Source organism: Penaeus chinensis, chromosome 38 (genome assembly GCF_019202785.1).
Source record: "Penaeus chinensis breed Huanghai No. 1 chromosome 38, ASM1920278v2, whole genome shotgun sequence".
Lineage (NCBI taxonomy): Eukaryota > Metazoa > Arthropoda > Malacostraca > Decapoda > Penaeidae > Penaeus > Penaeus chinensis.
In genome coordinates, this window is record NC_061856.1 from 20,645,802 (window position 1) to 20,658,301 (window position 12,500).

At 46.0% G+C, this 12,500-nt stretch overlaps 1 protein-coding gene across 3 annotated transcripts in view; it reads right to left on the reverse strand.

The window, feature by feature from the left end:
• The window catches only part of LOC125046010 (ankyrin repeat and SOCS box protein 13-like), a 108,268-nt gene that overhangs the window by 5,483 nt on the left and 90,285 nt on the right, over positions 1-12,500 (reverse strand). For all 3 annotated transcript variants that reach the window (XR_007116615.1, XM_047643598.1, XM_047643597.1), the window contains one exon: positions 2,618-2,758. Coding sequence is in view for 2 of the 3 variants with exons in the window: in XM_047643598.1 (XP_047499554.1) it covers positions 2,618-2,758 (141 nt within the window). In the remaining variant the exon portion in view is untranslated. The remainder of the gene's footprint in view (positions 1-2,617; positions 2,759-12,500) is intronic.

Sequence of the window (12,500 nt, forward strand, 5' to 3'; positions counted from 1 at the left end):
CCTTATAAAATACATTATGGGAGGTCATGACAATGGATAGTAATCTTGGTAATAATGGTGGAGGACTTACTACAGCCCTTAGGAGGAATGGTTACCATTATACTGATACTGCATAATAGTTCAGGCAGGTAAGTTTTCTCCATAATCTGACCAATTTTTGTTGTAGACAGACTAGTCTGTCTGGGAGATGGAGACAGTTAAGGTACAAGTACTGGGGGAATGGGTTTTCCAGGGAAATTAGTCAGGGTTGATAATGCTTTAGCTTGAGATTCGGATGTAACAATCAAGACGGCTGTAGAAGGAAACTTTGCCTACTTGTTTTTGAAGATATTGCTGGAAGAGGAGAGTGTTGTCAGAGTAAGGGGATCAAAAGGTTTGTAGAGGTGGGGGCAGTAGAAGGACGGGGACGTCTGGAAGATAGAGAAGTGCTGAGAAAAATAGTACTGCAGAGAGGTGGAAAATAAGCTGCAGAGTAGTAATAAGAGAGGAGGGGGCAGTGAAGTTGTGGGGGTAGAGAAGATGAAGTAGAGGTTGGTGGGAGAGGAATGTTTTCTGGTATTTTTGCCAACCGAAGAATGGTAGTGGCTACCCTGGAGTTAATTTCAAAACCACTAGTCCATCCATGCTTAGGGTTTGCCATAGCTATCTCAAATCAATTCATAATGCATAACGCCTAGTTGGATCCAGTAGCAATTATATGTTATATTTAGTTCAAGTATTAATGTGATTTTTTATCTCACAAGAGACACTTGAAATCACGAATGCATGTAACACAGCTCGACTGGCTGGAGAACACTGACGCATTGGACTTAGACACAGCTGAAGAGGGAAAAGTAACAACATATTAATAATCTTGCTGAGTAAACGGAAAGCTACTATTTAGCGAAGTATTTTTACTCTGCTTACCAAGTCCTAAGAAGGCTAAGCCCTCAACAGATGGTCATATCATCACATCTTGTTGTGGTGTGTGCACCATTGGTTAGTGTGCATGTGAGTGCTGGGCCGGTCCCAAAGCCTGATCTCCAATCAACAATGAACCCCTGACTCTGACTGAGTTGATTTCCAAGTCAATCTACAGCTCAAGGAATGCATATTGTCTTGGTTGCCATCTTGCAGCTTTGGGTCTAGTTATCACTCTCTGGAAGGGGTGAGAGAATCTCTGGAAGAGCAGAAACCATTGAGGTATTACACTGCATAGGACAGTGCTTGCTCCAAATCCACAACACAGACTGAAATAATCTAGGTTTACTTCTGACAAAAAGGGAATCAATGAATCTTGAGTCACTGCAGAGTGTTAAACTGTGATGTTTGAAGCCTATTTTAACCTCAAGAAGGTAATTGAAATAAGTGTACCATGAAGCATTTTGGGAGATCTTTTCTTTCAAGGGTGGTTCAATTCTTAGAGTAATAGTCTATGTTTGTGCTCAAATTCCTGCAATGCGTGCTGGAGGCATATCTAGCACCTCTCCTTTGAATTCCAGTGTGAGACTAGGATCTGCCCTTGCACCGATGTTCAATGCAATACCATACTTGTTAATATGAACCGTTTAACCATCGCAAAGCCGTATGGGTCACTGTACCAATAGCTGTTAGTTGCATGAGAGCCATATATGTTTTTGCTCTGTAGCTCCTTTGAATTGTTCAGCAAATGTTTCATACACAAATGATAACTCACTAGATTTGGGAGGAGGGGGGAATTACACAACATATAGAAATTACAATACAAGAGTGTCATCAACAACAAGCTAGGCAAACCAGTCCTGATTTCATGAAACCTTTATGATATATTAAAAAAGGTCACCCGACCCAGTGGAGATAAGCAGACACGTGAGCAAAGGAAATAGGAAGGGGATACAGAGAGAAAAGTTTGAAATTGAAAATGGAACTGAAACTGAACATCTTTATTTAGTCCTTTATAATTACAAACAAACCTAGTTCTCTGCTAAGCGTATTCAGCTTCAATCTTTTTTATATCACATCTACTCTGAGCACATTTATAAATAATACTAAAATATCAAACATATAAGCGATCAAAGCATTGTTTGTTCAGATAAATAATATTAAAATGTACCAGCATTTACGTTATTCAATGCCTTTTGTTTAAATTGTGTTATAATACTCTTATCAGTGATGTTACAATGAGATTCCAAGTATCTGTGTTCAATTGATTGAAAAAAATGCAGTTCGTTGCAACTGTTGATTATAAGGAGTGCCCTGACACATAATGGACCTATAAGTTTTCCTGTAGAGAAGTGAATGATATAGGACAGTGGTTCTTAACCTGTGGGGGGACACCGCCCTTGGGGAGCGTCAGTAATTTCCCAAGGGGGCGCGACCCCTTGAAAAAAAAAAATCAGTTCTATTTTGTCATTCTCCTGACGGGAGCATGGTCAAATATGAGATGTGAATAATGTGATTCATTGATACTCAATAAAAAAACAACTAAAAACATATAATTTTAAAAGTGTGGAGGAAAGGGCACATTCCCAAAAGGGGTGTAGTGGTAAAACTATTAAGAATCACTGATATAGGCAAATAATAAGACATATGGATATAAATATCAATAGAAAAACAGTAAGAACATAATGACTACTTCATAGTAATGTAATTCACATACCCGATTTCAGCAAATGGTGAATACAGCTTATGGATGGTCTCTGCATCGAACAAGCAGCATGCAGCGGTGTTCCATAGTGAAGGTCATTACAATTCAACCTGGCACCCTCTTGAATGAGCAGTGCAACAATCTGTGTGTGTCCTGTTAATCAGCAGGATGAAAGGATAAAAAGAGATGAACATTAGAAACAAACAACGTCTGTCCTTACATGTATAACATATAGAACAATGACTGATGAAGAGGATAATAATAAGGTGATAAATGGAAAGATGATAACACCTTGCAGAGTAGTCAATGGTAAACACACAATTTCCAATTGACGAGTGTATCTTATATAATTCATTTTTTTAAGAAACCTTTTTAACTGAATGGGAATTGATCTACGTGATATGTTTACGTGATAAACATATTGGTAACATTAATTTCTTCCCCTCTTAAGCCCTATTTACTACAGGTGTGAAAAATATGACCAAATAAATAACAACAGCAAGAATTGAAAAAGTTCTTACTATCTGATATCAGATAGTAATAGGCCATATTAGTTAATGTATCTGTTGTAGATAAGTAAGGCAGAAGTGATTATAGCGTTCATCCTAACAACACTCAAAGTGCTTAAACCTCTTGGGACACAAAACCACGACTTTTTCTGGTGAGATTTCAGTCAGAAAAATGACCAGGCTTAAGCTATGCTAAGGAAATAAATGTCTCCACCCTACACTCAAGCGGGACATAAGGGACTGCACTAAGCCTCCAAGAGAGCTGCAACACTCAGTTTAAATAATCAAATGGAAAGCGTGATTGTTTAAGATAGCAGCAACAACATCATGATATTGGTGAAGTTATGAAATTCCTTAAAAATTAGCCCATGACCCTGTTACTTCCTGAAATGATATAATGGAACTAAAGAAGATGTAATTAAAGGGGATATATAGAGTTTCTCTCGTAACCTCATGCGATAAGCTCACAAAACCCTGGGGAAAAACTAGGCCTCCATTTTGGCCCAACATTCATAAATGAACAAGAAGAGATTCTTCCCGAGTGGTAATTCATTGGGGAATACTGATTTTAGTGCTCTCAAGGATGGAAGTATGACTACAGCCAAGGACATGCGAGTCTATTGTCGTAATGAGTCAATTGCATTTATCCTGTGAGTTATGGCAGAATGTGCCCTAGTTGCTTTGTTCAAATGTAACTGGCTTATTGTCCTTTACCTCATAACTACAGATAGGATGATTCTGCCATTCACCTAGAATACTTAAACGCTCAACCTTCCTAGGAACATGCAGATACTAAAATAAGGAACAACATTTTTAATGTCCTATGTTGGAGCACTTCTTGACTCGAAGGGGAGAAAAAATTACAAGGTGTACTTTACACAAGTGAATGGGAGGCTTCTGGAGAAAAGAGACTGAACAATGTGATATGAACTTTGAACACAAAACATAACAAACAAGAAACAAAATTAAATCACAGTATGGGAATTCCCAATTCCTAATGCTCTCAATCTCTAATGGGCAGCACCTAGAAAGTGTATTGGCCATGATGAAGAGCTAGCATTACTTTTCTTTTTCAGTGTAACTATTTTATTACCTTTTATTACTAGCGCCAGTGGTAACTTTGGCAAAACAGCTTATTCGAGGATGGGGGCATGGATCAGCAAAACGTGTGGTCACCTGCGATTACCACCAAAGAAGATCTGTCAGGACAGTTTGGTGCCAAAGGTGAGCCCTCAAATTTGTTCCCATGACATGACACTAAAAGGAGGCATTGCAGAGTGCCCGCAATCTGGAACTCATACAGAAGAGCAAAGTCGTTTCTTTGCAACAACATATTAGCTTGTAGTAAATCTCTAGCTAGCAGGGCTAGGTGAAGGGTCCTCCACGGCCCAATCCTTGGTTCTCTCTTTGCCCAAGCTTGCTTACCCTTACTGACACAAAGGTACATTTATCAACTCTTCTCAATCCCTTTTAGAAAAAAAAAAAAAAAAAAAAAAAAAAACTTCTTGGTCGACACTTAAGCACAAAAGTAATGAGAAAGCAATAATAACAAAACACATGCACATACACAAAAATTGTGTATGTGCATGTGTTCGTGTACGTGTGCATGTGCGAGGAAGTCAAATATTTACAGTAACTGGGGAATATGAGGTTATTAAATTGACCGACCCTTAAATGACTTAGGTATAGTAAGATGCTTTTTGGTAATTCATTTTCTACTTTCAAAAAGCCCAAGTTGTAATACTACAGAGCCTGTTCTTGGCTATTTGTATGTGATATTAACCCTGAAAGAAGATGAGTAGAAAAATACCGAGATATTCAATGGCAAAGAGCATAAGTGACTATAGTGTTACGATTATTTCTGCAAATTTGCTTAAGGCACTTTTTAGATACGGTGACTTCTGTGTGTGGACTTCTCATCGAATGTATTTTAGTCGACAAGCAATTGGCTGACTGAGTTTTGGCCAAACAGCTATATCGCTGACAACCACTTGGCCGGAGCCTTGTCATCAACAGACATTATGCAGGATGAATCATAATCAGCAGTACATTGTAGGTGCTTTGCTGCAAAAGAATTATACCAGACATAAATAAAAGGATCGAGTTACTTCTGCTCCCGTATATATATATATATATATATATATATATATATATATATACATATACATATATACATATATATTTAAATATATATAACAAAATTATATAAAATACATAATGACTGTATGCTTCATAATGTAGGTACTAAATACTGGATTTCCATAAAGTCATGTAAACTAGTTGATTGTAAGACAAATTCGCTCAGCAGCTATGAATGTGGGTCTATGGCCCATGTCCCTAGGTAGCCCCGAACCTTTGAGATTGTGTTCGGGTACAGATTCTGGAAGCAGGTGCTAGAGGCTGAGAGTGTCGATCACATTCACAGACATTTTTGATACTTTTAAGGAGAGCAAGACCTGCACCTAGCGTTCAACAGCCAATCACCATCGGCTGCGGTGCATGACATGGTTGGCTGTCTCTGAATATAAGCGAATCAATTCCGCGAGCCTCCGGTAACGTGCCGGCCTCTCATCCAAGGGGTCGGCGGTTCGCGTCCCGCCCAGGCGCGAGAAGTTGCAATTGTTGCCTGGAGGTTACTACTGTGGCTGGACACCACGGCGGGTAAGGACTAAGCCGAGTCAGCACCAGCTGACACGTTAGCGAGTCGAGACATTAGTCGACACAGGCCGGGCTCCCCTCATTGGCATAAGGACACTCCTCTCTTCTCTCCCTGCGGTGAATTAGCCTTACGCGGCTAATTCAGAGAGACGGGAGGATCGTACCGGAAAAGGCGTTCGACGGGGCGCAGCGGGTGGCGCCGAGCTGAACAATGCGAAGAAGGTTACCGTGATCCCTCGATCACGGAATTTTTTGCCGGGGTGATTTAAAGATATACTGGAACCCCCCCCCCCCACCCCCCCGGTAAATTCGGCCTCAACGTTTGCGCGTTACCGCGCCGCCTCGGCGCCCACCCCTCGTTGCTGCCGCGATGCCATTTGCTTGCATTTAGCTTCGTGCCCTCTAGCATATTATTTTCTTTCCGGAATTTTCGGCCTTAGGATAACTCTGCGCACCTTCTGGTGATCTGGACCCCATCTTCGGGCGCGTGCTCGGACGTGAGCAAACCTTTACCTCCTGCAGGGGAGAGTGTGCCTGGGGGGCCTTAGCTTGCCTGCCTTACGGTGTGCAAAGAGTTGCCATTCTTTTTGCTAGGGACTGGTATGGCAGACGATCTGATGACTGCCACTCTATTCTTTCGTTTAGGAATGAATAGGCAGGTAAGAGCCCCTCCCTTTGTCAGGCCCTCAGCCTGGTTCTGCTAAACAGAACACTGCCTTCCTGTCCCGCCACTGGAACCGCCTCGAAAGTTGGCTTCTCTCCCTCACTGTGGTGAATCAGCCTTTGGGAGGCTGTTTCTGAGGGCTGAAGAAACTTCCTTGAAAGGTGCAGGACTCTTCTTCCCTCACAGAGGTGAAACAGCCTTTGGGTGGCTGTTTCAGAGGGAAGAGGCATTCACTCTGCACCTACCCACGTGTTAGTCGTGCATGGCAGCCTTGTGCACTGTGGAGACGGGAGTCCTGGAGGTTGAGCGATGCCGTGAACGAGTACGCCCTGCGGCTAGCAACATGCCTCTTTGGTCCTCTATTCCAGCAAGACAGGCGGCCTGATCCTGGCCCGGTCACGGTCAATCGGCTAGTCTCCCTCGGGAGGCTAGGGCCAAGCAGTCATGCCGTCAATGACACCCCCCACAGACAGAACCCAAAGTTGACGAACCTCGCAAGGCCCATGAAGCCATATGTACCTCCTGATGGCAAAAGAAAATCGCACACACAGGATCACGCCTGCTGCAAAGGTGGACAAGACAGAATGCAATGGGTCTGTCCACAGAATTGTTAAACAGATTGACTCTCATACTGGCCTCTCCAGGCCAACAGCCAAGCTGCTGCCCCTACAAGCAAGCCCGAACGCCGAAAGGGCGGGCCGAAACGTCCGAGGCCGGAGACAGACTCTGATGGAGAGTCTGGACCACCTAAACGTTTCCCCCAATTTAAAGTGCCAGTTAAACCTGAAGGTTTCGACAATGCCTACCAATTGGTTAGGGCATTGGAGTTCCAACGAAAAATCCGGCTGTCGATCCGGGTTGCCCGAGATCAGGGCATGATCACAATGCCCAAAGATCAAGCTACCCTGAATTTCTTCCAGGAAACGAAGGAGCTAGCAGATGGGAGGTATAGTAGATGGTTATGGGGGGCATCTACTATGTTAGTCTGGTGTCTTATCTCTTTAGGGAGTGATTGTGTGGGTGTGAGTGCCCACAGGTTTGGCTGGGTGATGAAGGCTGAAGTTGGAGTTCTACGGGGGGCTCCCCCGGTAAACTCCAACTGGGAGGCTTCCCAGTCAGCTAAGGACTGGGCAGTCCTTGTGTGCCGATTCTATGCTCTTGTTCTGCTTTAGGATCGGGGAATGGTGATCTCACTAGCTGCCTGCAGCTTAAGTATACGAGCGCTGTGTAAGCGCGCAGGGAACGAGGGGAGCCCGCTGTCCAATGAGCGCGGACAAGACGGCGGACCTGGCATGACCCAACCTGGGAAGTATGCTGAGCTTCAGGTTGCGGGGTCATGCTACTACAGAGGAAAGTGGGTCTTTCCCCACTCAATCCCCAGGAAAAGAGAGCTCGAATGTCGAAGGGGAAGACTCCAACCAGGCAAGTCCTGGTGACCATGAAAGGTGCCCCAACCACTACCCTTGATCTGGGTAACTGGGACAACTACAGCCTTCGAACGTATGTGCCTGAACTACTTTCAAGTGCCAGAAATATGGTCACGACCAGACTAGCTGTACAGCTAAGCCTAAATGTGGTGTCTGTAGAAAGGCACACAACACAGAGGTATGCCTTAAAGAAAGGAGGGACACAACAGCCAAATGTCCCAACTGTGCCAAGAGGCACAGTTGGGACATTTAGCTTGCTCTGTCTGGAAAGATGCGGCCCTCAGGCGACAAGACTTTGTTCCTGCCCCCCCCCCCCCCCACCCGGCACCTATGTCTTGGGAAGGAACAAAAGTGAAAAGGCCTCCCGACCTCCTAAGAGGAAGGAAGCCACCCCCCAGCCGATACCGGATGTCTCCAACAAAAAGGAGTTCCAGACCATGTCAAAAGTGCAGAAAAAGAACCAAAAGAATAAAGATCTAAGAGCACCATTAAAGCCTCCCCAAGAGATGATCATCTCTTCGACAAGGAAGATATGACTCTCCTGTTGACTGCTGTAGTCACAGCAGTAGCAACAGCCCTGGGGAGGTCGAATGAAAAGGCTGAGAAAGAATGAGACTCGAAGACTCCCCTCCCCACTCCAACCCAGGCCATGCCTTTATAGGCAGAGCCAAAACTGGCTGAATCTGTGCAGCCAGAGCAAGCTGACCCTGCCCAGGCAAGGCCAGCAAAGAAGAAGACACAGAAATAGCCTGAGAAAAGCCAAACTAACAAAAGTCAGTGCTACCAAAGGCTCTCCACCTCCCTGTGGACCCAAGGATAGCCTGACCACAGACGAGGAGTCCTCATCCAGCGAGGACTTCGCAATGGAGTTGTCAGACTCCGACTCTCAACTTGAATCCGACGATGTCTCTGATTTAACTATCACCGAGTAACATCATGACACACAAACTAAGCATTCTACAGTTGAACATCAATGACTTCTCCACAAGGAACGCCATTCTCCAAACAGTAGTGCGATCAAGGAACATTGACATTGTCATGCTCCAGGAGACAATAACAGTGGACATTGTTCACTTCTCAGGGTATCATGTCTTCATGCTGCCACAAACACCTGATTGCCTGGTACTTCAGCAAGTAAACATGTGCTGAAAACTATACCGAAGGCAAAGAACCCCTGACAACTTAAGGAGGCTGTCAGGGGTGCCAAGGTAACTACCAACAGAGTCAGGCAGGAAAAGTGGCTGGAATGGTGTGAGTCCTTCGACCACCAAACCACCCTTTCAGAGCTGCGGGTCAGGCGAGCTACCAGCCGCTCAGCCCCGAGGTGCACATATCATGACCCTCAAGCGGAAGCAAACAGCCTGCCGGCCAAGCTGAGGGCAAGACAAGAATCCCTACAACCAGACAGACTTGCTCAGATCAGAGAAAGGGCAGCCGAACCCGATAACGCAGATGTTATCTTTTCTCTGAGGGAACTAAGAAAAGCCTACAAATCCAGTTCCAACACAGCCCCAGGCTCTGATGGGATCTTTACCCCATTATCTCCCACCTAGGACTAGCAGGTGAGCACTCTTGCAACTCATCAACAAGTCCTGGGAAACTTCCACTCTACACCAGAGTTGGAAGAGGGCTACCATAGTTCCCATCCCAAAACCAAAGGAGCCAAGACGGCCAAGATGGCCGAGAGGACGGCTCCAATTGAAAATGGGACCCTCGCACGAACACCTCCACGGGTTCACAAGAGGCATGAGCACAGCGCACAGCATAGCCACGCTCTTAAGCACAATCAGTGACTAATTCAGGAACAGGACTGCCAGGGTCAAATTCCAGGATCACCTACCACAGCACATGCCACTAGAAAATGGAACGCCACATGGCGGGGTTCTCAGTCCAGCCCTTTTTAACACTTTAATGTCCTGCATCTTCAACCTAAACCTCCCAGTGGGGTGCAAGATCATCTTATATGCAGACGATCTCACTATTACCTCCACTGGACCATACAGCCTGAATAAAGCCCAGCGTTGTCTGGACCTTGTGTCCGAGGAGTGTTGTAGGACAGGACTAAAGATCTCTGCAACCAAATCTAAAGCCATGGCTCTGAGACATACAGTTCAAGGCACAAGTCTGAAAATCTAGGGAGTGGAATTCCAATACCTTGGGGTAAGGATAGACCGGACCCTCTCCTTCCAGAAGGAGGTCCAGTACCTGGTCAACCGAACCAAAGCAGGACTGTTTGTCATGAGACTAAAGACTGGGAGACGCATAGGAGCCAGACACAAAGTACTAAGATCATTCTATGTACATGCTGTCCGGCCCATTGTGGGCTATGCCTCAGTCACTCTAATTGCCGCAAAGAAAAAGTACACAGACAAATTGGAGACAGTCCAAAATGAAGCTGCCAGGATCATTCTGGGTGCCATTAAGTGGACGAAAGTTTTCAACCTCCTGATGGAGGAAAATCTTCTCCCCCTGGACTCACGAATCGATCTAATGGCAACACAAGCCTAAGACAAAAAATTGTCAGACGCCTAGAACAAGACAATGAGCTCTCTGCAAACAACTCCTGGCTCTCTCACACAGACAGGGTGTTGCTATCCGCTCAAAGAACAGCTTCTTGCTAAGGGCATGGACTCCCCCCACCCCGACTTTATCGAAGCCCCGCCGTGGGCACAAACCTTGATAGAGTTCAATATAATGAGCCTGTCAATGAAAAAGAGCCTATACCCCACGCCTGGTCTAAAGGCAGAAACCCAGAGGGTCATTGCAGCCATCACTCCTCCGGGTAGTAGAACATACTTCACGGATGGATTGGTCGATCCCTTGAGCCACACTGCAGGCGCCAGCATTGCAGCAAGGGATGCCACACAATTCATGAGGGTAACAGACAACGCCTCCTCGCTACAGGCAGAGGCAGTTGCAATCATGGGAGCCCTAGCCCACGTGTCCCTAAGGGAAGGACACGTGGACATACATACAGACTCCAGGCAGCCATTGACTGTCTTTGCACAGCTCACCCACAGACAACATCTATCTCCTGACCACGATTCTTACCATAGCACAAAGAATTCTTGCTCAGGATAGAAGAAGAATCATCAACTGGGGTATGCCCCCCAAATGTCATGAAGATTAAACTAAGCCGAAAATGTACTGAAGTATACTGCGGCCGCCCCCTCGGCCAGCTGGTACTCAGACGCCACAGGCTTATGAACCACTGGCACTCTCTGAAATAATCAACAGAATGCGCCTAGGTTACCACTGTGCATGGCAGATTATAGAAACAATAGACCGTGAAGAGAGGTGTTGCATGCACTGCGGCGAGCCCCACTAGTACATTACTTAGAGAGTTGTGAGCATACACAATTACTGAGACACCGCCGTGCTGGTAAAGAGGTTATGCGATATGCTTACACCATGGCGGCAGGAGCGCCTACTGGCAATCACACCGCCACGGTAAACACTGAGTGTCAGAGAACCAAATGAGACAGCCGTAAAAAGCTGACACAGGCCGGGCCATATATAGAAGGCCCGGGCGAAACTAGAACTTCGTAAATCTCAATCGCATCATTAATTCCGCCGAGGGCTGCCACAGGCTTTGGGTGGTTGTTTCAGAGGGATTAGAGGAACCGCCTGGCTCTCGTCCAGAAAATATCAAGGGCTCTCAGGACCTCTCGGTCTTAAGGTTTTTGCTTGGGTGGTTTAAAGAGAGACAGTGGACTTCCCCCACAGCAAACTCGGCCTTGGCCCTTGCGTGATACCGTGGCTGTTTCGCGCACAACCTTTGTTGCTGCCGTAATTCTAATTGCTTGCAATTAGCTTTGTGCTCTATAGCCAATTCTTTGCTATATGCATTTTTCGGCATTAGGGTAACTGTGCACCCTCTGGTGAACTGGACCCCATCTTCGGGGTTGTGCTCGGACGTGGGCAGACCTTTACCTCCCACTGGGGTGTGTCTGGGGGGCCTTAGTGTGCCATTCTATAGCTAGGGACTGGTATGGCAGACCATCTGATGACTGCCACTCTAATTATTTTTTGCATAGGAACGAATTGGCAAGTAGGAGCCCCACTTCTCCTCTGAGGCCTTCAGCCACCTCACCCTCGTTCTGTCTAATTAGCACCTGCTAGACTGAACACTTTTTCCCGTCCTGCCACAGGAACCGCCTCCCTCACTGTGGCGAATCAGGCTTTGGGTGGCTGTTTCAGAGGGATGAAGGAACTTCCTTGAATAGGTACAGGACCTCTCTTCCCTCACTGAGGTGAAACAGCTTTTGGGTGGCTGTTTCAGAGGGAGGAGGCATTCACTTTGAAAAGGTACAGGTCCTCTCCTCCCTCACTGAGGTGAAACAACATTTGGGTGGTTGTTTCAGAGGGATGAGCAAAACGGTTCCAAACAATGATGTCTTGTAGGCGGAAGGGCATACCCTCAGGTCTCTCCCCAGGGCTCTACACCTACCTACGTGTTTGCCGTGCGTGGCAGCCTTGTGCGCTGTGGAGAGGGGAGTCCTGGAGGTTGAAAGATGCCGTGAATGAGCACGCCCTGCGGCTAGCAACACGCCTTTTTGGTGGCCTGATCCTGGCCCGGCCAGGCCAATCGGCTGGTCTCCTTCGGGAGGCTAGGATTAAGCAGTCATGCACTCACA